The sequence below is a fragment of the Dichotomopilus funicola genome, assembly GCF_033296635.1.
Source record: "Dichotomopilus funicola strain CBS 141.50 unplaced genomic scaffold C8A04scaffold_116, whole genome shotgun sequence".
Lineage (NCBI taxonomy): Eukaryota > Fungi > Ascomycota > Sordariomycetes > Sordariales > Chaetomiaceae > Dichotomopilus > Dichotomopilus funicola.
The window spans coordinates 19,225-42,965 of NW_026944137.1; the positions used below are offsets into that span (position 1 = coordinate 19,225).

The 23,741-nt window shown below is 56.9% G+C and overlaps 7 protein-coding genes across 7 annotated transcripts; 4 read left to right on the plus strand and 3 right to left on the minus strand.

Moving 5' to 3' along the window:
- Positions 1–251: 251 nt before the first annotated feature.
- On the minus strand, positions 252–5,609 carry C8A04DRAFT_15948 (uncharacterized protein; the record flags this gene model as incomplete). The annotated part of the gene is made up of 4 exons (XM_062778675.1): positions 252–385; positions 475–1,930; positions 2,018–5,095; positions 5,154–5,609. The coding sequence occupies 4 exons, from the start codon at positions 5,607–5,609 to the stop codon at positions 252–254; spliced, it is 5,124 nt and encodes a 1,707-aa protein (XP_062632711.1).
- A 2,151-nt stretch (positions 5,610–7,760) lies between these two features.
- C8A04DRAFT_15944 (uncharacterized protein) lies at positions 7,761–13,114 on the minus strand (the record flags this gene model as incomplete). The annotated part of the gene is made up of 3 exons (XM_062778673.1): positions 7,761–7,938; positions 8,026–12,817; positions 12,880–13,114. The coding sequence occupies 3 exons, from the start codon at positions 13,112–13,114 to the stop codon at positions 7,761–7,763; spliced, it is 5,205 nt and encodes a 1,734-aa protein (XP_062632712.1).
- A 549-nt stretch (positions 13,115–13,663) lies between these two features.
- C8A04DRAFT_33190 (Pre-mRNA splicing Prp18-interacting factor-domain-containing protein) lies at positions 13,664–14,929 on the plus strand (the record flags this gene model as incomplete). Its single annotated transcript, XM_062782362.1, has 1 exon — positions 13,664–14,929. The coding sequence occupies one exon, from the start codon at positions 13,664–13,666 to the stop codon at positions 14,927–14,929; it is 1,266 nt and encodes a 421-aa protein (XP_062632713.1).
- A 335-nt stretch (positions 14,930–15,264) lies between these two features.
- On the minus strand, positions 15,265–16,083 carry C8A04DRAFT_33191 (uncharacterized protein; the record flags this gene model as incomplete). The annotated part of the gene is made up of 3 exons (XM_062782363.1): positions 15,265–15,676; positions 15,743–15,841; positions 16,019–16,083. The coding sequence occupies 3 exons, from the start codon at positions 16,081–16,083 to the stop codon at positions 15,265–15,267; spliced, it is 576 nt and encodes a 191-aa protein (XP_062632714.1).
- Positions 16,084–16,400: 317 nt separating this feature from the next.
- C8A04DRAFT_15945 (ribosomal protein L21e-domain-containing protein) lies at positions 16,401–17,108 on the plus strand (the record flags this gene model as incomplete). The annotated part of the gene is made up of 3 exons (XM_062778674.1): positions 16,401–16,504; positions 16,568–16,615; positions 16,778–17,108. 3 exons carry the CDS (start codon positions 16,401–16,403, stop codon positions 17,106–17,108), a joined length of 483 nt encoding a protein of 160 aa, XP_062632715.1.
- Positions 17,109–18,101: 993 nt separating this feature from the next.
- Positions 18,102–21,132, plus strand: C8A04DRAFT_33193 (uncharacterized protein; the record flags this gene model as incomplete). The annotated part of the gene is made up of 2 exons (XM_062782364.1): positions 18,102–18,580; positions 18,645–21,132. 2 exons carry the CDS (start codon positions 18,102–18,104, stop codon positions 21,130–21,132), a joined length of 2,967 nt encoding a protein of 988 aa, XP_062632716.1.
- Positions 21,133–22,132: 1,000 nt separating this feature from the next.
- Positions 22,133–23,697, plus strand: C8A04DRAFT_33194 (IMP-specific 5'-nucleotidase 1; the record flags this gene model as incomplete). The annotated part of the gene is made up of 5 exons (XM_062782365.1): positions 22,133–22,157; positions 22,208–22,243; positions 22,312–22,473; positions 22,547–22,858; positions 22,928–23,697. The coding sequence occupies 5 exons, from the start codon at positions 22,133–22,135 to the stop codon at positions 23,695–23,697; spliced, it is 1,305 nt and encodes a 434-aa protein (XP_062632717.1).
- Between the last annotated feature and the right edge of the window lie 44 nt (positions 23,698–23,741).

Consider the following 23,741-nt stretch of genomic DNA (forward strand, 5'->3'; position numbering starts at 1 on the left):
AAAAAGAGAGCGAACAGAATAAGAAAATTGAAGAGAAGGTAAAAAAGGATATCATCCACGTCGTGACAACCCGTATTGCATGGCTGGTTGGTTGGTGTATGCCTCAGGGAAACCTCAATGCAGCGGAAAAAATAGTTTCTTGTAAAAGCGATCGACGAGAAAGGTAAGGGAAGGGCTGAACCTCTGACAAATGCATTAAATGTTGATTTTCCAAAGGAAAACTGGGAGAGCGGATGCAAATGACAATAAGCTCAGGCCCGGGATCTGACCGTCCCGGCTGGTGTAGCGGCAGCGGTCGCGGAGGGAGTCGGCGACCGGAACCCGGCAACCGAGTGGCGACCCCCCTTTTTGGCACTGCTGTGAAGAGTGCCGACATCATGTTTGCCTGTTGAGCATGTTGGTTAGCGTCTTGTACATGCATGCCACAGATTCTTGAGAGGGGTTAGAGTGGTTCTTGCGTGGGAGTAAACTAACCATCACAACACGCCCGAACATTCTCGAGACGATCGGCCTCGCGATCCTGCCTCTCAATCATCTCCCTGAGATCCTCCGCGCTGTCCTGCAAATCATTCGTCTCGTAGATCCCCAGCGCCGAATGACGCCCCTGTGCACTACGGCTCCGCATGCTGTTGAAGGTTCCCGAGATCTTGTTCTCCTTCCAGTACCCGCTGAACCGGCTCAGGGTGCCATACGACGGACGGGTCTGCGATGCCTTGGACCGGGAGGGGGTCAGCGTCGGAACGCTCATCGAGACATCCATCGTCGGGGAGTCCTTGGGTGTCCGGGAGCCGTAGGATGAGAGGGACGGCGGTGCCCGGCTGCCATTCACCGGGCGTTTGCCGAACGACGGGTTGAATTCCTCAACGTCTTCCCTCGTAATGTTACCAGCCAATTCCTCGGCATCCGTGTGCGTCTCGTCTGTCGTGCGAAGCAGCAAATACGACAGAGCATTGAACCAGGTCTCGTGTCGTTGGCCCGTGGTGCACGTAAACTTGACACTCCGGCCGGGGGAGACGATGATCAGACTCTTGCGGTGCAGGCCGGGCGGCATGGGGTTGTCATCGGCGACCACCCGCACGGCTTCGATCGGAACGCTCTTCGCCCGCAGCTCCGAGCGCCCGGCGGCGGAAGGGTCGCGGTCGCTCCAGTACAGAGTTCGCGTGTACGGATGCACCCAAAAGTATCGGCGATGCCTCTTCTCCGACATCTCACCACGCCCGCCGGTCTTGCGTGTGTACTTCCATAGGTACTCGCCAATCATGGTCTGCGTGATGGCCTGGATCATGCGCGGATCGGTGTTGGGCCCAAAGCCCTGGGTATCGAACCCGCCCATGGGATGCATGTTGAACCGGGTGTCAACCTCGGAGGTGAAGGACGAGATGGACGACTTGCGGCTCCGCATCGTGGCCCTGGAGAGTGACACCGTGTCGTGCACATCGGCGGTGCCGGGCGTGAACCCGGGCCGGGCGGCCCCGGCGCGAAGAGTGGGCGTGGCTCGCCCAGTCGCAACGGAGATGGGAGAGGTGGGGCGTCGAGAGCCGGTAGGGGTTCGCGGGCGGAGAGACTGGTTCTGGGGCTTGAGAGCGGAAGCAGGGAACAACGGCGGGCCCATGCTGCCGATTGTGCCTTGCCCGCCGTGCGAGGAGTTGCTCCTTGCCGCCTCGATAGCTTCCTTGTGGTTGCTGGGCAGCGGCGGGACCTCGTAGATAGAGGCCATGCCGCTGGTCGAGCTGCCGGGTCGCCGGGGCTGGGGCGCCTCGAGGATGTCGCTCCCAGAATCGGAAGTGAATCCCTTGGGGTGGTTGGGGCTGTCGAAGCTTTCCTGGCGCGGCCGGTGGATCCGGACGGTGGACGGCGTGGCCAGGCTGCCCATGGACTGCTGCCGCTCCAAGCCAGTAATATCGGGAGGCTGGAGCTTTTCTCTGATCATCTGGTCAATAGCATCCGATGTCAGAGATGTCTGAGCACCATGGTCTGCTGTGACTGGGCCATTGGACTGGGTAGCGTGGCTCTCCACGCCGTTGATGCCGTTGATGCCGTTCTCTGCATCGCGGGGGATGATGAACGCATTCCTCTTGGGGCTGCGCGGCTCGACGGGCTCGGTGTGCAGCGAATGAATACCCGCGAGGCTCAACACCGCCGCAATATTGGCACCCGCATCCTCTTCGACATGGACAGGCTCAACGTTCTGAGCCTCGATGCTGGAGAATGAGAGTGGCGCCGAGAGAACGACGGGAGTGTCCACGGGCTCAATGCCCCAAGACTCAACATTGGACATGTTGAGCGAGGGCGGAGCCGGCTTGGGGTCGTGGCGGGGCTCGACATGCTGCGAGGCGATAGATGAAACGGACAGTTTGACTGGTGATGCCGGCTCATCGCCCCGAGGCTCCACGTTCTCCGAAGCGATGGATGAAACGGACAGTTTGGCGGGTGACGCAGGTTCATCGCTCCTCGGCTCAACATGCTCAGAAAAGATCGAGGACAACGACAGGGGCGCCGGCGCCGGCACCGGCACCGGCAGGACAGCGGCGGCAACCTTGGGCACCGAGCGTTCTTCCACAACAGGCTCCGGCTCCGGCTCCGGCTCCGGCAATTCCACGGGCTCGACGTGCTGGGAAACAATAGCCGGCGACGACAGGGCAATTGGGGTGGGCGGAGCCGGCTCGGGTTCAGAAACCGGCTCAACGTCTCTCGCGTGTATCGCCGAGAAGCCAAGTGGCACAGGCGCAGGAGCAGAAGGCTCAATGTGCTGAGAGAGCACAAGTGGGATGCTGAGCGTCGGCAACGCTGGCAGAGGCGGCTCTAGCTCGGCCACCGGCTGGGTCTCCTGGGACACAAACAGCGGCGGTATGCTGAGTGTTGGCGGCGCCGGGAGGGGGGCTTCGGGCTCGGATACCGGCTCGATGTGCTGCGAAAGGATGGCCGGCGCACTGAGAGCTGGCAGTGGCACCTCGGGTTCCATCACTGGCTCGATATGCTCAAAGACATGGCGTGCCATGGAGAGGACCGGCAACTCCACCACCTCCGAGACCGGCTCCGTGTGCGCGGATAGGATCGAAGAAATACCCAACGGCTGTGGAGGCAGGGCACGGTCCGAATCGGGGTGAGGCTCAATGTGCAGCGCCTGGATAGAGGAGATGCTCGAGCCCACGAACGGAGAGTGTTGAGCGCCAGCGTCGCTGTAGCTGGAAAAGAGCGACCTGGACGACTCTCCATCCCTCGAAGGCGGCATTTGGCGAGACCTAATAATGACGGACTCCATCGACATCGGCCGGTGCAGTTCCTCGTAGTCCTCGTCACCGTTGACAATGGTAGGGAGGAATGAGCCAAAGTCCATGGGCTCGGTCATCATGCCGCTATCAACCATAATCTTGGGCATCGCGGGAAGTTCAGGAACCGGCGAGGCGCGGCCCCGAGCCATGCTATGGGGGGTACCAGGCGTCGCCGAACGGACACTCCTCCGACTTGGGCTTGCACTGGCCGCACCCGCAAACGAATCATCGTCGCTGTTGTCGAGGTCGTTGAGCTCAGCAAACAGACTCTGCCCACCGGGAGTACCCGAGGCGTTGGTGTCAGTGAGGCTGGATTGGCTGTCCTGGAAACCAGGTTCCTCGCTGAAGTGGCGCGAGCGGCGAGGCAGAGAGTTAGTCAGAGAGCTGCGACTCATGCGCATCCTCATCCTCGGACCGGCTGAGGGTGTCCGGATTTCAGAGCTAAAGACCGGGTAGTCATCGTCTTCGCTCGAGGTGGATGCCGTGCTGTCGAACGAGTAGCTGGACTGATGCGGCGGCAAGGGGGGCGGGCGCTTGATCGAGTGGGTGCTGCGGGACGGGCCAGCCTCTGTCTCGGTTGCCGCACCATCGGATAGATCCTCGGCGCCGGTCTGGAAGTCCTCCGTCTCGGTCCCCCGCTCGTGTGCGGTCTCGAAGGCGGCATCACTGGTCTCGTTGGCCGTCTCGAACTGATCGCTGCTCGACTCGTGAGGGACAGCGCCGTGGCCCGAGAGGCGAATCGTCGACGCGCGATGCGAGAGAAGGCCCGGGGACGCAGCCTCGGACTGGTCCTCCCAATCTTCATCATCGACGACCTCAGTTCTGCTGGCACGTGCGACGCCGAGTTGGTTCAGTTTGAAAGACGGTTTCTTGTTGTCACGCTGGTCCGACTTGCGGCTCTTCTTGGGACCGGGGTTCGGCTCCGTCCTAAGCTTTTCAATCTCGTCCCGGGCATCCTGCAGCATGCGCTTGAGCTCCAGCTTCTCGGTCTTCTCGCGATGGATGTTGGTGCGGAGAGTCTGGATGGTACGCTGAGCGTGACCGAGAGACGTCTTAAGCGTCTCAGACTCCAGCCCAGAGTGGCGAGGCGTCGGCTTCATCGGTGACGGGGGCGGCGAGTGCTCGGGGGTGTTGTGGTCAGGGGCAGAGTTAGAGTCCTCCTCGCTTCCGCCGAGCGGCCCATCGCGTTCCAGCGCCCTCCCGCGCTGAAGGGCCGAGAAAGCCTTGGCCAACTCCTGGTTCTGACCGGTCAACTCGTCGACCTTGCGCTGGAGTGCCGAGCGCTCCGTTTCAAAAACCGCGGCGGTTCGGCGACTAGTTCCAAGCTCGATTTCCAGGTTCTTGATCTCGGCAGAATGCTTCTCGTCCTGCTTGGCGAGATTGTCCTTGACTTCCTCCAGCTCCCTCTGCGTGGAGTTTCGTTCGGCTTGGATGATGTTGACGGTCTGCGTCAGCTTCTTCTCACGATCGGCCGCCTCCTTCTGCCCCGCGATGAACTCATGGATCTGGGTCTCGAGATTCCAGTTCTCATCCTTGTACCGGCTCTCACTCTCATCCAGAGTCTTGAGCCGTTGCTGGAACCCCTCGGCTTCGATCTCCAGCTGGGACCGTTCCGCCTTGACCTCCTTGATCTCCTCCTCCCGCTCCTGGAGCAAGGATTGCAAATTCCGCACCTGCGCAATCAACGAAGTGCTGATTTCGGCAGCAAACTCGATGTCGTGAATCCTATTCGAGGGCTGGTTGCGGGACTTGCGATTCGGGACGCTGAACTTGGTCGGCGAGGGCGCAGCGAGGGTCTCGAACTTGGAAGGACTCACGGAACGCTGGTTCAACCCATCAACACTACACTCGGATCTGGCAACACATAAAGGACAAACCTACCCTTGCGACACTCTTGTCAGGAGAGAACGGCGAAGCGGGTGCTTCGTTGCTAGGTATTCTCTGCTTGGGCAGCAAAGCCCGAGCGCTGTCTCGTGCGACCTCATTGTAATCCTTCTCGATGTCAACAAGACGCTGCCGCAGTTCAGGGTTCAGCTCAGCTTCGGATTGAAGCTGTTCGACTTCGCGGAGCTTGTCGGTGAGCTGCTTTTGTTGATGAACCAGCGCAGTACCCAGCTTCCCTGCCTCCTCCATCCGCCGTTCCGTGTCCTGGATGTGCGCCTGGATCGCTCGCTTGACCTGCTCTGCGGAAGAGCCGGGGGCCAGGGCAAAGAGATTCGTATCGAAGTTGGAGTGCCGTAGATGGGTCGGTCCCGAGGGGCTCGTCAGAAAGGGGTCGAACCCATGGTCGGCCGTGGAGGCCGCATCAGGCTCGTCGGAAAAGAGAGTGGTGGCCATGGTCAACGGCTTTGGCAGGCCTGCACGCCGTTAAATCGGAGGCCCCCAAATGTCGGTATTTTCTCGCGGCGGGTCAAGCGTAATCTGTCTCTGTCTACCAAAACAAGCCCAGCATGTGGAAAGGCGATGGATCGCGTCGCAACAACAAGCACAGATAAAGAAAAGTGAAAAAAAGGAGAGTTTGGTCGTCAAGAAGGAGTGGGAAGAATGAAGAAAGAATAAAAAACAAGTGTCGCAACCAAAGAAGAAATCGATTAAAAACGTGTTTGATTATGTCGTAAGTGAACAAACGAAAGACAGAGCCAAAGAAAGCGAAGAGACGGCGTCGAGTTGGTCGAAGAAGTCGTCGTTATGCCCTTGGTCTGCGAGAGGGACGGAATACGCGACCCCTCGAGCAAAATGTTGTTGACTTCTGCACAACCGCAAGGCAAGGACACGATCGGAAATCCGGGGGGGGGGTTGCGATTGCAGCTGACACGCGCCGGGCCCAGCAAATCAGACGGCTCCAAACAAAACCCACCGAAACAAAGGAGGGCGCAACAGTGGTCTCGCGCAAGCCAAGAGTTCACTCACTCAGGCAGGCACGGGCTGCTACGGTGAAATAATGAGAGAAATAAAATAAAATAAAATAAATGAAAACAAACGGGAATCGGGGCGACGACAGTGCAGTGGGGGGATGGGGGGGGAAACTGCAACACCAGCAGCGATGAGAGGGCACGAGGCTGCTGAACCGTTGTCGTGGTTGAGGGGCGAGCGATAACGTTAACGTTAGTTAGAGCCGTCGTCGGCGCACACCAAAAGAGGATTTTCGGCCGTTGCTTGTCCTTTTCGCCTCAGGCAGCGAAATCGTGGACAATTCAGCCCCCGGTTCAACGCCAAGCCACCAGCTGGTTTGAGTCTCCGCTGCCTGCGATTCCGCTGATTTTCAGCGAGTCCGGACGGCGAGCGGGTCTTCTCGAACATGACCGTGGAACATTGCAATCTGCTCTCATCTGGTGCAACGAGCGATCCAAATCAGAGTCGTCCGGTTCCAGCGGCGAGTCAACGGAAGGAATCAATTCTCATCCGTTCATAATTGTTGTCAATACAAAGGTGGTTATTTGTCTTCACAGGAGCCGGGCTGCGAGTTGTTCACCGTCAGGAGAATTCCTCCGGCATGGAAACCGGCTCGGCGCCTGGCTCCTGCCTCGAGACCGCACCCTTCCTGAACCTTTTGAGTTTCCTACCTGACGTGTGTGGTCGGAATCGGAGGCCCTCTCCGGCCCTGAAAAATAAGGCTCGAGTCCTGACAAACCGGTCCTTTCAACGCTGGATTTTAATGATCCACTTCCCGGAGATGGCAGGAGTGAGCAAAATGAGTCAAAATTATCTCGAACCACGGTCAAATCCGGACCGGGGGTCCGCAATGGCACAGTTCTGAACGTCTCTCCGCTCGACGGATTTTCGCTCTCCCCCAGGGAGATGACGGGAAACCCCTGATTGTAACGAGAAAACCCAACGTGTAACGCCCGGTGTGGATGTTTTCTTTTTTCCCTTTCAACCGTTGCCAACAGGTATCAACCCAGTTCTACGAAAAACAAGTTTCCTATCATGCTTTTCTCTCCTTCAGAGGAGGAGCCCCGCCGTCCGTTCGATACACCGCCGTTAACGCCATGAAAGATACCTATCCGTGGTTTTTGTGGGATGCTGCTTGTCTTATGTCGTGGCGATCTGGGCTGGCCTGCTTGGCTGTTGGACATCAAAACGAGATACCATGTCTCGGGCTCTTTCCGAACCACCGCGGGTTACCTGAGCGTTTCACGTAAATTGAGTCTGTCGCCGCATGCATGAACCGTTACGTGTAGGATTTATCATTTTACGTTACGATACTGTGTAGGTTTCTCACGGGCATGGAATTATCTCGCTCCATGACAGATTCACGACACATGAGTTCCAACTCCGAAAGCCATAACCAAATGCACCTCACCGAATTCATACCGCCATCAACCCATGCTATGCGTCGTAACAGACATCCAATACGCCCACTATCGCTATGACAACCACATCCAAGACGATACAATAACAACAACAAATGCATCCAACCCAAACCCATCATGCTTCACACCACAACCATCACAAGCAGAATAGAGTCAGTCATCCAATCCCTAGCCATCACCAATCCAACCCCTCCCTCCTCCCCCTCACCCTCCCCAACAGCCCCAAAACCGGCCCAACAACCCCCCGTTCCGCCCTCACCCTACTCCTCATCTTCACCCTCGTATAAAACACCGGACAATCCCGACTATCACACGGCACCCCGCCGCCGCCGCCGTCCCCATCCCCACCGTCCCTATCACCGTCCCTATCACCGCCCCCGTCACCAGCACCGTCAACACCGCCCCCATTAGTGCCGGGATGGACATCAGCTGGGGAAAACCCCGCACAACTCTGACACACCTTCACCACGTCGGTGTACTGTCGCTGTTGGGTGGTGAGTTTGGTGCGGAGGAGGGAGGAGGTGGTAGAGGGGTGAGAGGCGCAGCGGTTGCAGAGGGTTTGGTGGAGGAGGTGGTGGTTTGTTTCTGTTTCGTCGTGAAGGGCGGTGGTGGTGGTGGCGGTGGTGGTGGACATTTTTACGCCGCAGGTGAGGCAGGAGGTGGAGGTCAGGAAGGATTCGAGGGTTTTTTTGCTGCTGTTGCCGCCGGTGTCTTTGGTCTTGCTAGCACCGCCTTCTCCCACAACGCTGCTGCCGTTGCGTTTATGGTTATGGTTATGGTGAGCCCCCGGCGCGTTCTCGATCCGGCGGACCTGCTGAACCTTGGGCATCTCATCAAACCACGCTCGCACATTGGCACCGACGAGGTTAAAGATCCGCTCCAGCGGCGGGATGAGGTTCTTGGAAATATAATACTCCGCATCCAGCGTCGTGTGCGGGTTGTTGAGGAGCGTCTCCGGCGGAACACAGCGGTCGACAAGCCGCGCCCCGGGAGCCCCCGAGACCACGACATACGGCACCCGCTCGCCGTACTGCGGCTCAGCCCGGGCGTCTTCGAGCATGCGTTTGGTGCTGATCAGTGCGCCCGGCGGACCGGGCCCTTTGGCGCTGTAGGTGCCGAGTTTGATTTCTTTGGCGAAGACGAAGTCTTGGATGGAGACGGAGCCTTGCATGATCTTGGAGCATTGGGACTGGAAGTACTCTTTGACCTGGCTCAGGTCGGCGGTTTCGAATAGGAGTCTGAGGGCCTTTTCCTCGATCTTCTGCTCCGCGGGCGTGCCGTCGCGACGCACGGTCTCGATACCCTTCGCGTCAAACTCGGGCACCGTCTGGTCGCGGCTCTCGTACTTGTAGCCCACGTAGCGTTTCTTAGCGAGAAGCACGCACGGGTGGTAGACTTTTTCGAATTTGAGCTTCACCGGCCGGGGATTCATGTTGGTGATCTCCTTGGCCATCTCGGCGCCGATGTCGAAGGCCTGCTGGCGTGTGCGGCCCTTGAGGTAGACAAACAAACTGTCGGTGTCGCCGTACACCACCTCGGCGCCCCAGCGTTCCACGGAGTGGATGTAGGCGATGGCGCGCTCGAGCGTCTCGCGGCCGGTTTGGACGATGCTGTCTGCGATCTCGGAGCACGGCATCCGGCCGGAGAAGGAGGCCGAGGTGTATCCGTAGGTGACGTTGGCGAGCAGCTTGAGGGCGAGTTGCCGATTGTGGAGGAGCTTCTGCAGGGTTCTGTCGTCCTTGTCCTCTTTCATGCCGCTTTTGACCATCACTCGGGTTTCCAAGATCTCCGTCAGCATCTTGGCGAGCAGCGACTTGCGGATCTCCGGCTTGCTGTACATCATGCCGTTCGGGGCGATGTTGATGTGGTCTTTCAGGAGACTAAGGAGGCCCTCCCTCCGCTTGTATTCGGTAAAGCCCAGCTTGTTGGTACCGCGCCAGCTCACCACGCGGCCGAGACACGTGGAGTAGCAGTAGTTGTACGCAATCATGACGCTGGGGTAGAGGCTCTGGAAATCTAGAACGAGCAGTGGGCTGGCGTAGAAGGCACTCTGCGGCTCCATCACCAGGGGCAAGCACTCCAACGCATTCTGACCCCCGACCTGCTTCCTGCTCGGTGAGACCAAGATAAAATTCTCCGGCTTCGCAATCCGGAACATGATGGACTCGACCTTGAACTGTGAGCCTCGAGAGAAGACGGAGAAGAAGTCCACCCCCAGCAGTCTCGCTTGTTCGCTCGTCCGTGGAATCAGTTCATTCGCTTCGAGGATCTCGATATCCATCCGCGTCCGTTGAAGGTAGTAGCGCAGCACCTTGCTGAGATCCCTCGGCCGGCCACTGACGTACCAATCCGACAGAGTCCGCCACGTGTAGTGCGGGATCCGGCGATGCAAGAGGTGCCAAACCACATTCTCCATGCTGTACTGGAGTAAGTTGAGCTCGCCCCGCATCGCTCTCCAGACGTTGATGATGTGTCTCCCCGTCACATGGAGCATGGATGTCGTCCTGAATCCCCATCGATCGCCGTCCTTGCTCTTCTTGGCCAACGAGTCCGACTTGGTCCGCGAGAACTCACTGCACAGGTCAAACTCATACTTGTGCATCGCTCGCTCCACCAAATAACCCCAAGAGCCGCCGTGAACTTCGTAGCCCGTCAGGATATCCGGGTCGTGCGCCCGCACAATATCAACCATCTTAACCATGAGGTCCAGCTCGGAGTTCTCTTCATCCACCTCCACGCCCGTTGTTTGGCTACGTATATGCTGCGCGAGACGACCGTCTCCCGCCGAGAGAACGACAATACCGGAGATGGTGGCATCCTTGCCTTCTTGAGTGCCAAAGAGGCTTTGCTCGTCGGATCTCAGACACCAGAAGATGCACTGGACTTCGTCCTCCTCGGGGTTCGGGACCAGCTTTCCGCGGCTGTTGACATGGACCTCGAGACTCATCGTGCTCATGTACTGTGCCTCGAACCGAACACTGGCCGATTTTTGCTTGAGCGAGTACTTGAAGCCGTGCGTGTTCTGTGGCGTTGGGCCGATAATTTGAGAAAGCAAAGCGGGTTTCCTTGTTTGTGTCGCTGCAGGTGGCCGACCAGAACCGCCCTTTTGAGCTTTCCTCTTCTTCTGCTTCTCATCCCACCAACCGCTCACCTCAGCGAACGACGGTGGCGGCTCCGCAATCTCCCAACTTCTGAGGGTACACAGATCCCTCTGCCTCTCATACCTCGCCTCCATCGCGCCGAAATCAGGGGCCAGCTCTGGATCAGCGCCGAACGTCGCTGGAGAGGTACCGGTGGGATCAAAATCGGGCAGATAGGGGAGACTGTTGCCACCCAGTCGATACTCCCTCCCTGCGTACTCTCTTGGTCGCGGCGGTACATCATCATCGTTGCTGTAGAAGGCCTCTTGGTAGATAACGTCTGGAAGACCATACGATTGCATGGTGGAAATGACCTCCGAGGCGGATGGCGGTGGCGTGCTAACAAGGAACATTGTGGTATCGCCAGCCCAGTGTAGTTTGGGTGGCGGGGGCGTGCCCGGTGATTCCGATACAGACTGCGGTTCTCCCAAGCCCGAGTGACCGAACTTGGGGCTGGACTCGTCCAGAGACACCGAAAAGTTGAACGACACTTGTTTTCCCATTGATCCTGGTATCCCCCCATCACTCCGCTGCGAGGCACTTTGCTGGGCAAGCCTGAAGATTGTACTTGGTTCCTGGGGATCTTTAACAATTGGAAAGTTGAGGGTTTGGTTCCCTTGGGATTTCTGGGAGCCCCCTTTCAAGACGGAATGTTGTTGTTGTGAGGACGGTGTTTGAGTCTGCGGTGGTGTACATGTAGAAACTGCCTGGTCTGCCTTAGCCATGACCACATTCTGGCTAGGGAGACGGTCCTCGACAACGGCTCGGCTGGTGGTCCCGGTTGAGTCCTCGCGCTTGGGTCGTTTCCGTGGAGAGCCTGGTTCCAATACAGACGTTGAGCGCTTCAAATTCACGCGTTCCACGCCCTCAATCTTCTTCTGGATATCGTCCACTTTAGATGTGAGCCCGAGAGCCTTTGCCGATAAAAGCAGGTCCCTCGAGAGTGGAACACAAGGACGCCTGCCAGAGCGAAGACCACTGACACCAAACCCCTCATCAACGCCCTCGAGTGGCAGCCCCAGCTCCGCAGCAAGGTCGGGTTTATCGTACGTGTCGGAACCTTTCTTCTGCCCTTCATCCAACCCATCTGGGAGTTTCCGATCTCCATTCCCGGGCGCCTCAAGTTCAAGGATCCCCTTTTCATCAACTTGAATGCTGCTAATAAGGTCGGCGTTTCGCAGTAATTTCCGCTCCAGCCCCAGAGCTTGCCGTAAGTTTTCCGGGTACAGGTCCTCGACAGACTGGAGCGTAGTCGGAATCAACGGCTCCTTCGGGTCCTGCTTGACGTAATTGGAGAAGTCCAACTCTGTCCCGTGCTCCTCCCCCTCCTCCTTCGCGACTAGCTGTCGAACTTGCTCCTGGTATTCCTCCTCGTTGATCCAGCCTGGGGGTTGCGAATCCCGGGGATCTGCAGACATGGAAACCAGCGCTTCTGGCGGAAACGGGCTGTCTCCGAGTTTAGATTTTGCCATTTGCTTTTTCCTACGCTTCGTCTCGTCCTTCCACAGCCCAGCCATGCTGTGAACGAGTTTCAAATCGGTGGGGATGGGACGCTCTCGTTCAACGAAATCGTGGTGTAGCGGCCGCTCTTTTACGGAATTCCGGTTCAAGATGTGTTGGGCGCAGATATCCACTTCGATGGAGCAGTGGCTTGCCCGTGGAAGCCGGACATCATTGGTGATGCTGCTCAGGAGAATGGTGTTGCTGTCCCAAATCCGTGGCGGCTCACCCGGTCCAGCGGGTTCTGGAACAGGGGATCGAAACATGACATTTTTGGCGTCGAGATAGTCGCAACCGTATAAGTTGTAGTCCGCCATAAACTGGAGCAGGTACTGCAGGTGTGCTTCGTAAGGCTGGAACTTCTGGCCCATGACTGCGCCTTGCTGCAAGATATCGGCCAGCCGGGAGATGACAACGGGGTTGAGCACGTAGATTTTGAGGTAGAACCGATACCCGACATGGAAACCGTAGAACGGGATCCCCTTCACAAGGGTCACACGAGCAACGAACTTGTCGCGCTGGTGATCCCTGCGGTAACTGACGGCCAGGGCATGGTCGATGGAAAGATGCAACTTGTACATGTACTCAGACACTTTATGTCACGTTCGTTAGAACATTGGTTCTCAGTCTCGATGAAGGGATCCAAGTACCCACCAGTTGGCTTGTCCAGCGGCCCCTGATACTCGATGTAGAGGTAAGGAAATGCGCCATGGATATGAGCGCAAACCTTCTGTCCCGTCTCGGTCGACCCAAACACGCGAATGACGGGCACTTTTGGCTGTCGAGCAGGGTCTGAGTGGCCATCGTCCTTCCGCAGTTGGGGGTCATACCGGGTTGGCACCGCTTGGTAGTGGTCGATGCAGTTGAGGCGCACCCGAAATGTGTCCATCTTGGGGGTGGTCTGGAATCTCCGCGTCGGGTAACCGAGCAAATGAGATGGTTCTCATTTTAGAATATACAAAATCACAAAGAAAACTAAACTGAAAATCCAAACGTAAAACTTGGTGGTTCGCAAAACGCGCAGCCGTGATGTCGCAAAACTTCAGGCTGCGACGCGCCTGCAGGCTCCAAATACGCGCCGCGCTGCACGGCAGTGGAGCAGCAAACTCGCCAAAACACGTGAAACGCACGCTCAAAATGAACGAAACCGGTATCCGGAGACCGGGACGGAACTTGCATGAATATGAGTTGCTAAGGCGTTTTAGTAGTACCTTTAACCGTAAGTAAAACGTCGAGAAATCATGATTCGAGAAGTGGTTGTGGTGATGTAAGTGGAGGTCGGGGAATATTTACAGGGTTAGGGTTATTTTAATGCATTATCTCACCTCTTAACTTTAGTCGCGACACTGGCGTCCACTCTTCTTCCCATCACCACGGAAATATCCCCGTTAACCAACGCACACCGTTGGAATCTGGAAAACTCTTATCAACACCCACAATGCCACCACCACCTCCACGTCGGCCAGAAACAGCCTCAGCGGCGACGGCCGCTGCCAGTGCAGACAGCGGTTCCGGCGCCGGCGCCGCACGCAAAGAAGACAACATCTACATCCCCTCCTACATCAGCAAACAGCCCTTCTACGTCAGCGGGCTCGACGACCATGACGACTCCCTCCAACATCAACGGCGTGCCGCCCAAGACGCCGAAAATTTCACATTCGAGAGGGGAGGCAAGAAGGCCGGCGCGGCCCGGACAAAATGGGTGAAGGGCGCGTGCGAAAACTGCGGCGCCATGGACCACAAGAAGAAGGATTGTCTCGAGCGGCCCCGGAAAGTCGGCGCCAAGTTCACGGGGAAGGATATCCAGGCCGACCGGACCGCGCGGGATGTGAAGTTGGGATACGAAGCGAAACGTGATGTTTGGGCGGCCTACGATCCCAAGCAGTACAAGGAAGTGGTGGAGGAGTACAACTTGATAGAGGAGGCAAGGAGAGCATTACAAGGTCAAAATGGCGATAAGACGGACGGGAAAGATGTGTACGAGGAGGGCTTCAAGTATGCCGAGGAGTCGGAATTGGGCAAGGACAAGACCGTCAAGCAATCCATGCGTATCAGGGAAGACACGGCCAAGTACCTCCTGAACCTGGACCCCGATTCGGCCAAATATAACCCGAAAAAGCGCGCCCTTGTCGATGGCGGCGCGCTAGGCGACAAATCCTCCCAGCTCTTTGCTGAAGAAAGCTTCCTCCGCGCGTCCGGCGAAGCCGCCGAGTTTGAAAAGGCCCAGAAATACGCGTGGGAAGCGCAAGAAAAGACAGGAGATACCTCATTGCATCTGCAGGCTAACCCCACCGCAGGGGCGCTGATGCGAAAGAGAGAGAGCGAGGAGCGGGAGGCGAAACGAAGGAAGAGGGCGGAGATGCTCGCGAGCCAGTACGGCGAGCAGCCCGTCGTACCGGAAGCGCTCAAGGTGGCCATCACCGAGTCGGAGACGTTTGTCGAGTATGACGAGGCGGGCCTGATCAAGGGCGCACCAAGGAAGGCGGCCAAGTCTAAGTACGCAGAGGATGTGCTCATCAACAACCATACGTCTGTTTGGGGCAGTTGGTGGTCTGACTTCAAGTGGGGTTATGCATGCTGCCACTCGTTTGTTAAGAATAGCTATTGCACCGGCGACACTGGGAAACAGTTGGCGAAACAGGCTGGTTCGTGGGATAAACATGGGACGGAAGGCGGCGAGGATGGGAGTGGGCAAGACAGTTAAAACGATACCCTAAATAATGCGACTCAAGTCACAGCACACTATTTCAGTTTTAGAAGTTCCTGGTGCCTTGAAGTGCTTGACTCCAAGAGAACTTCTTCACGGACAAGAGTAATACGGCGGCGGAGCAATGAACATTATGGGCCCCAGTAGGGGAAGGCGTTTCATGATTGGAGACCTGCTGCGTATAGCGTACGTGCAAATCTTGAGATGCATTCCCACTCCATACTATAAACGCCGTAAGAGCATGATGCAGAGGTGAAAAGTCTCCGCCCAGACCAATTTTCGTAGCCGGCTCCGTGCAGTCCCAACCATTCCCATGATGAAAGCCTTTAAATTTACTCGTCATCCTCCTCCTCCTCGTCACCGTCGCCCTTCTCGGCGGCCTTGGCCTTCTTCCTCCTGACACGGCCGGGGCGGCCGCCACCAAAGGGCGAGGTCAACGCGAAGTCAATGTGCTTCTGGGAGTCGAGACGGACGACGAACGAAGGAACGTTGACGATCTGCTTGCCGACGCGGATGTGGCGCTGGCGGATGAGGACACGGGCGTGGTGGATCGACTTGGCGAGACCGAGCTTGTAGACGAGGGTCTGGAGACGACGCTCCAAGAAATCCTCGACCTTCAGGGCCAAGACGTAATCGAGCTTCATGCGGGACTCGTCGAGCACACCGACACGGACCAGACGGCGAATGAGGGCATTGCCTTCGAAGAGACGCTTGGGGTCCTTCTCGTCGAGCGTGAGAAGCTCACTGTTGGCACAAATATTATTAGCTCCGTGTTCGCTCAACACCACCCCCATAAGAGAATACACATACCGGGCAGCACGACGAATCTTGGAGAGGGTGAGGAGCACACGCCACACCTCACGCTTGTTGCGGAGACCATACTCGCCAACGAGCTTCAGCTCGGAGTCCCTGTAGTGCCGAAAGGTTAGTCCACGATCACAATCGACATGGGCAGAGACAAGCTGCTGCTCAGTGGCCGGTGATGTTTGCAAGCATGCGCACAAGACGGGCGTTTCGCGATGGCGCGATATGCCCGTCACGCAGAGGCTGCAATTGAGGAATGGTAAAAACCGGGATCAAACGCACAAACGAGCGGCCTCGAAGGGGCGACGCGGGACCTTAGCGGTCTTGGAGTACGAACGCGGCGCCATCTTGTCGTTGAGGCTGTCAAAGGTTGGTCGAGTCCAAGCAGAAATTCGCAAAAGTTGCAGCAAGCCTTGGAGGTTGTCAAGGAAAATTGGAGGGGATTTGTGGTGGTCCGTGCGTATCGCAGCTGCTTGCCCTAATGATAACTTGTGAGTGGTGCGGGCTGGCGAAGTGGCCAAAGCGTTTGCACCCTGCTTAGTCACCCATTCCGAAATCCGACTTGGATTTGCTTCCACACAAAAAATCCCCAATTTTCGCAGCCTGCAGCAACCACCGACTTCGACATATCGAACCCCGTCGACACACCCAGCAAATAGCCAAGATGGGTCACCCCGCAGGTCTCCGTGCTGGTACGAGATATGCCTTCTCTCGGAATTTCCGGGAGAAGGGTATGATCAGGCTCTCGACCTACCTGAAGACGTACAAGTATGTTGACGCGACGAACGACGGGGCGGAAATTGGAGAGAACGTTTGCTAACCGAGCTGCAGGGTTGGCGATATCGTCGACATCAAGGTCAACGGTGCTGTTCAGAAGGGGTAAGCGAAAATCCAATTTTCCAATCGATCGAAATCATTAGGGGCGGGCAAAAGGGGAGGGAGACGAAGACCAACCACACACACACACGACTGCACACTCGGTTGCATCTTGATCCTCAGAGGAAGAATGGGAACAAGAGACTGATTTTGGACACAACACAGTATGGCCCACAAGGTCTACCACGGCAAGACCGGCGTCATCTACAACGTCACCAAGTCGGCGGTCGGCATCATCATCTACAAGAAGGTCAAGCACCGGTACCTCGAGAAGCGCATCAACGTCCGTATCGAGCACATCCAGCCCTCGCGGTCACGGGAGGATTTCCTCCGCCGTGTCAAGGAGAACGCCGAGTTGAAGAAGCAGGTCAAGGTTGAGGGCAAGCCTGTGCAGCTCAAGAGGCAACCCGCCCTGCCCCGTGAGGCCCGCACGATCCCGTCCGAGTACAACAAGCCGGAGACTGTCGCGCCCGTTGCGTACGAGACCACGATTTAAGGGAGAACTCGTGGCAGGGGTGCCGTATTTGGTGGGGTTAGATATGGCTTGGTGCTTTCTCTCTGCATGGGGTTCATCGCGTTCGGCACGGAAGGATCTCCTGTATGGACTTGGTTTGGGATGCGGGAGTGCTCATAGGAACAACAAAATACCAATGACATGGCCAAAGCAACTCGCAGAATCCTTCTTGTCTATCTATCCGGGCACAAACCTCAAGCGAAGCCCGGCGAAGTGGTTTCTTCGAGGGTGACAGTCTGTAAGGAGACGTCAAAAGGAATTGACGGTTGACTTCGGTCTTGACCGGGCTTTCCTTTTCTTAAGCGTTCTCTGGCCTGTACACTACGTCCCGAGCAGCCCCCACAGCCTTATGGAACTCAATTTCAATGGCTTAAATACCAAATCCAAGAGTGGGCCAATCCTAACACACCAGGCCGAACTACCTACGATAAGAGGTCATTCCAATAAATGAATCCCCTTGGTTGAGAGTTGTCGGCTGAGTAAGTGTCGCTTCAAAAGCCCCGTATCCATTTTCGATACGAAGTCATGGGACTAGCAACGAAACGACTCCAATGCATGAATGCCCCTTTTATTCAATATTCCATGGAACCATGTGCCTGACCATCGTGTTTTCGCTCCCCTGTTGGCCGCTAGGAGAGGCCGAGGAACCCTGGCGGGGCTCGAGCGGCTCAAGGCGACGCGGGGAATCTAGGCCCAAGCGCTCACTGTCGCGCCGCTGTGGCTGACGCCATGACCACTGGAGCTGCTGTGCCAGGTGCTGTCTGTCATCAACAATGACTTTGTTGGTCCGGCCGAAACCAAAGCAATTCCCCCTGCCTAGTGACCCATCGTCTTGAGCGGTAACCAGCATTTTCAAAGTTTGGTCACTAAGATCAATGCGCCCGCAATTCCTCCCTCCGCTTGGCAGGTAGCAGGGCCGACGGTCTGTCAACTCTGCTGCCGCCGCAAGTGCATAATCAACAACCGATAAACACCATGAGCTGGTCCGGGTTCCTCTGGGCGTACCTGCTCGGCGGCGTCACGTTTCTCCCGCTACTCGTAATTGTCGTTTTCGCCCATGCCTATGTCACTCTCCCGGTCCGACGAGATGCGGTCGGCCCGTCGACGTCCGGCGCGGATGATGACCTCGTACAACCTGGCGACGACATCAAGCTCCTCAAAGCCGCGCAACAGGATGGAACCAAGGCGCGGACGGTCCGCAAGGAGCAGGACGTTGCCGCGGGCTACTTTGCCGTCTGCCGTGAATACACCCCCATGGGAATCAACGCGAAACCGATTGAACGCGCGACGCCCGTTGGTTCGGCCACGGTAGCGGCCCCAAGCCCCAGCGTCTATCAGACGATGTACCGCAGCATCTTCGATCGGAAGCCGACACCCGGCCCGTTAGATAACAAGAACAACAGCGGCAGCCAGCGCCCTAAGAAAGCTGGTAACGTTTTCTATGTGGTGCTCAGGTATGCAATGCACCCTCCCGGCTTGTGCCATGTTCGCATGTGCCCGTCCTAATCATCTCCGCAGACACGGGCATTTGATGCTATTCGACGACGATGAACAGCTTGAGGTCCGCCATGTCATATCTCTGTCCCATCACAACATCAGTATATACTCTGGGGAACCCGTCACACCCGAAGGCGAGCTATACATCAAGCGCAACGCCATCTGTCTTTCCCGTCGTGCCTCTGAGCCACCGTTGAGCCCAGATGGCCAGCTTTCGAAACCATTCTATTTGTTCTCCGAAAATTGTTCAGCGAAAGAGGACTTCTACTTTGCGATGCTCCGAAACCAAGAACAGGCTGTGGCGACCGAGGGTCCCGAGGTCCCGACGCCGATCCAGTTCGACGTGAAAAACATGATTTCACTGGTTCAGAAACTACACTCGTCCGAGGAGCACATGCAGACAAGATGGCTCAATGCCATGATCGGGAGGGTGTTTTTGGGTGTGCATAAGACCAAGGACGTGGAAAACTTTATCCGGGAAAAGTTGACCAAGAAGATTTCACGGGTCAAGCGTCCGGCCTTCTTGTCCAACATCACCATCAAGAACATCGACACGGGCGATTCCGCACCGTACATTACGAATCCGCGTCTTAAAGACCTCACAGTTGAGGGAGAGTGTGGCATCGAAGCCGATGTGCGTTACACAGGAAACTTTCGGCTCGAGGTTGCGGCCACAGCTCGCATCGATTTGGGTACACGTTTCAAAGCGAGGGAGGTCAATCTTGTCCTCGCTGTTGTCATGAGGAAGCTCGAAGGCCATGTTCTCTTCAAGATCAAGGCGCCACCCAGCAACCGCGTGTGGTTCTCGTTTCAGCAGATGCCGAAAATTGAGATGACGATTGAACCTATCGTCAGCTCTCGGCAGATCACGTACACGGTAATCCTCCGTCAGATTGAGAACCGGATCAAGGAGGTCATTGCCGAGACGTTAGTGTTGCCATTCTGGGATGACACCCCTTTCTTTGACACCGAACACAAGAAGTGGCGAGGTGGGATTTTTCACGACGACACTGTCAAGGTGCCGACCAGCCCTGAGGCGGCGGCCGCTCAGGAAGGGGACTTGGGCGAGGTGGATCGTCTCGAGGATAACCAAGGGATTCAAGAGTCCGATATCCCATCCATTGAGAAAAGCTACAGCTTGCCGGTGCTTGATAAACGGCCATCTATCGGTTTATTTGGGAAAAAGTTGTCCAGCAAGACGAGCAAGACGGATCTCGCTTCATCTCCCTCCGTATCATCTACCAGCGTCGAAACGAAAAGCGAGACCAAAGGCGAGATGGGCTCACCTCCACCGGTGCTCTCGGCCCCGTTCGCACAACCATCCTCTCCCACCATCGGAACCATCGCCACCAATGCGGACCAATTCCGACCGTCATCGTCCCCTCCCAACGGCGACTCCGCTATGTCCGCCATGGCAAGTTTATCGACGACTCCTCCTGCCTCTGCCGTCTTCCCCGCCCCGTCGCCGACGCACTCAACAACCCAGGCGTCGAACCCGAACGCTTTCAAGCCTTACACCACCTCCAAATCAACCAACCTCTCATCAGCGAGCGTGAATAAAGACTCGACCGATCTTGGGAAGGACACCGACAAGACCCCACAGGCGCGACGAAATACTGTTTCGTCTACAGAAAGCCAGAGCGACAACGGGTCCCAGTCCCCCACACCGTCCCTCAAAGGCTCGGTCCGCGGGCCAGGGCGCCCAACGTCGAGAAGCTTCTTCAGCCGCCGGGACACGGCCTCGTCTGTTTCTTCAGGAGTCGGTTCCCAAACCACGGCCGAGACGCAGAAGCGGACAACCCTGAACACAATCGCCAACGCAGCGGGCTCTGCCAAACGGTGGGGGTTCAACGCCTTCCAGCGCCGCAACAATGACGAGAATGGCCCGCAAAATGGGAAGGCGGGTGATGGCACCTCTGGCCTTGACCTAAGCCAGCCCATGGGACGTGGTCAACCACTTCCGCCTCCCGGTACTCCACTGCCAATGCCTGAAAAGACGGGCTCGACGGGGGCGATTCAAATGCCCAAGCGGAAACCGATTCCTTTGTCGACGGCTGAACGTCAACCGGACCAGGCGAGGCAAGGAAGTGAACGCCCGTCGGTGCAGCCCCCGCCGCTCCCGAAGAGGCGGCAGCATCGGACGGAGGAGGAAGGCGAGGAAAATGGCATGCTGGTGGTCACGGCGCCCGCAGAATCCGAGCCTACCACGCCGCTGAGTGCGACACATAGCGTTCCAGATGCTCTTCCAGCAGCCGAAGCGACGGATGAGTCTGCTACACAGCCGTCGATACCGGATGATACCCAGCACACGACAAAGTCAACAAAGTCAGCAGAGTCAACAGAGTCAACACAGTCAAGTTTGCCGTCTCCCGAGGAGGCGGCCGTACAAGATAAAGCTGTCGGCGCAATTGCAGACCCAGGGCCCACCCCCGACGAGGACTACTCGGCGTGGATGGAAGAGGAGGAAACGGATGAATCAGATCCTTCCGCGGACACGAAAGCAGCCTAAGTTGATCAAGATGTACATACATTACGGAGTTACGGGAGGTGTCAAGGTGCGCTGCTGTTCAGCAAAGCTAAACCTTGCGACACTGATAGAGGTGTTTTATTATTGTGTGGGATACGGAACATACCATGGCATTGTTAGGGATTGGATTGGATTGGTTGGTTGCATACATACCTAGTATTTGAATGGAGCTATTCTGGTTGTCCTGGTTTGAAGTGATGTTCCTCTTGTTGTCCATTGATACCGATGCGGAAAGGTCTTATCAGTGCTCTTATCATGAGATGTTTCTCCCTGTTACGGACCGTGATGTGTACTCTACCGAGTCAACAGCTGGCAGTGTTCGCTTTGGCCCATAACACATATATTGCGTGCTTGCTTACCGCCCCAAAAGTTGACATCGAGTGGTGCTTCGTGGAAGGTCGTCCATCGGCCATCCATCGGCCATCCATCGGCTGGCGGCAGTGTTATCAGCCCGCTACGGAAGCTCAACCGCCAACAGCCGCAGGGGCAGCGGGACCCGCCGCGGCCCGATCAGCAATGCAGCACGATTGACAGCGTCGCCAAGGCCAAGCTTCTCAAGTGCCACTTCACAGCACCTCAAGCTCCTCCGATTGGGGTTGTTCACAGCTGGGTCTGCCCCTGTGACATCATGCTGCTCAGATTATTGGGCAGGGCCCCTCGACCAGCAAGCTCAATGCCGCAGTGCGTCAGCCGATAGCTCCATTAGCTCCATTCCCAAAAGAGGCTTTGCGACCAGACAAGCCTACCGAGTTGGCGTTTTGGGGGACTCCGCAGAGCGGTGACTGACTGGACTGTGCCTCGTGATCGAGCCTCTTCCTTTTTTGGAGCTGGTTGTTTTGGGTTCATCTGAACGCCGATAGTTTTGGATTGTTGCTTCTCTCCTTTCTACTCTTTTGCTGAACTGAACATACGACAGTACTCATTCCAATCCCTTGATCCCAATCCCTTATTCCCAACATCTTTCAGTGCCAAATTCCTCACCATGACGACTCGGTACCGCGTTGAATGTGAGTGTCCTGGTTTAGTTACTGCAAGATGTCAGCTAATTCGATTTCAGACGCCCTCAAAACTCACCGGCGAGATCAATTCATAGGTATGATCCTGGTTCTTCAACCCCAATGGCCAACTCGAAGGGCGTATGCAAGATGCTGACCCGAGCAGAATGGATCAAGGGGCTGCTGGCCGTGCCCTTTGTGCTCTACTCACAACCCCACGGGGCCATTGATGGGCAGAGCGAGGACACGCTCATCCAGACCCGGGAGGAAGCGCACCGGCGATACAGCGAGATCCTTCGGGATGTTGAAGTCATGATTGACGACCACAGTGAGTACTCTCTCTCTATACTTGCCTCTCAATGCTTGCGTCTCAAATACCGGATTAACTGTGTGTCCGACAGTCTCCTACCAAAACGACCCGAACAACCCGTTCCCGTCCAAACTCAAGCTCCTAGTCCCAACCATCGGGCCCTTCTTCACGCGCCTACCACTCGAGGCAGCCTTCAAGTTCCAGGACCGCAAGCGGTACATCTCGTCTCGGCGCTTCGTCTCGCCGTCCTTCAACGACGTCCGCCTGATCCTCAACTCGGCACAGATGATGGCCGTCACGACGTACGGCACGCTGCAGTTGGCAACCTTTGACGGTGATGTGACGCTGTATGATGATGGGGAAAGCCTCGAGCCGTCGAGTCCGATTATTCCGCGTTTACTAGGTATCCCCCTCTCTCCTCTTCTCTCCATGTTCACATCTCAATGGGTAAATCATATTAACAAAACATCAGACCTCCTCCGCAAAAACGTCAAAATCGGCATCGTCACCGCAGCCGGGTACACCACCGCCGACAAATACCACGCCCGTCTGCACGGCCTCCTCGACACCCTCGCCGCCACGCCCGACCTCACCCCCACCCAAAAACAATCCCTCCTCATCATGGGCGGCGAAGCCAACTACCTCTTCGCCTTCTCCCCCACCTCCCCGCACCTCCTAACCCCCATCCCCCGCCACCGCTGGCTCACCCCCGAAATGGCCGCCTGGGACACCCACGGCGAAATCCCCCAGCTCCTCGACGTCGCCGAGGCGGCCCTGCGGGAGTGTATCAAGACTTTGAACCTACCAGCTACGCTGATGCGCAAGGATCGAGCGGTGGGGATTATACCGGACCCTCCTGGCGCAAGGATTCCGAGGGAGAGTTTGGAGGAGACGGTGTTGGTGGTGCAGAAGGTGTTGGAGTTGAGTGCGGCCGGGAGGGGGGGGAGAGTGCCGTTTTGTGCGTTTAACGGAGGGAGGGATGTGTTTGTGGATATTGGGGATAAGAGTTGGGGGGTGGCGGTTTGTCAGAGATGGTTTGGCGGGGGAGGAGGGGGCGGGTTTAACGGGGAGGGACCGATTAGGGGGGGGAATACGTTGCATGTGGGGGATCAGTTTTTGAGTGCGGGGGCGAATGATTTTAGGGCGAGGAGTGTGGGGACGACGGCGTGGATTGCGAGTCCGGGGGAGACGGTGGATTTGCTGGATGAGTTGGCCGAGTTGATGGGGAAGAAGATGTCTTGATACCTAGACTTGGGGACTTAAAGACATAGGAGACTTGGGGGTGC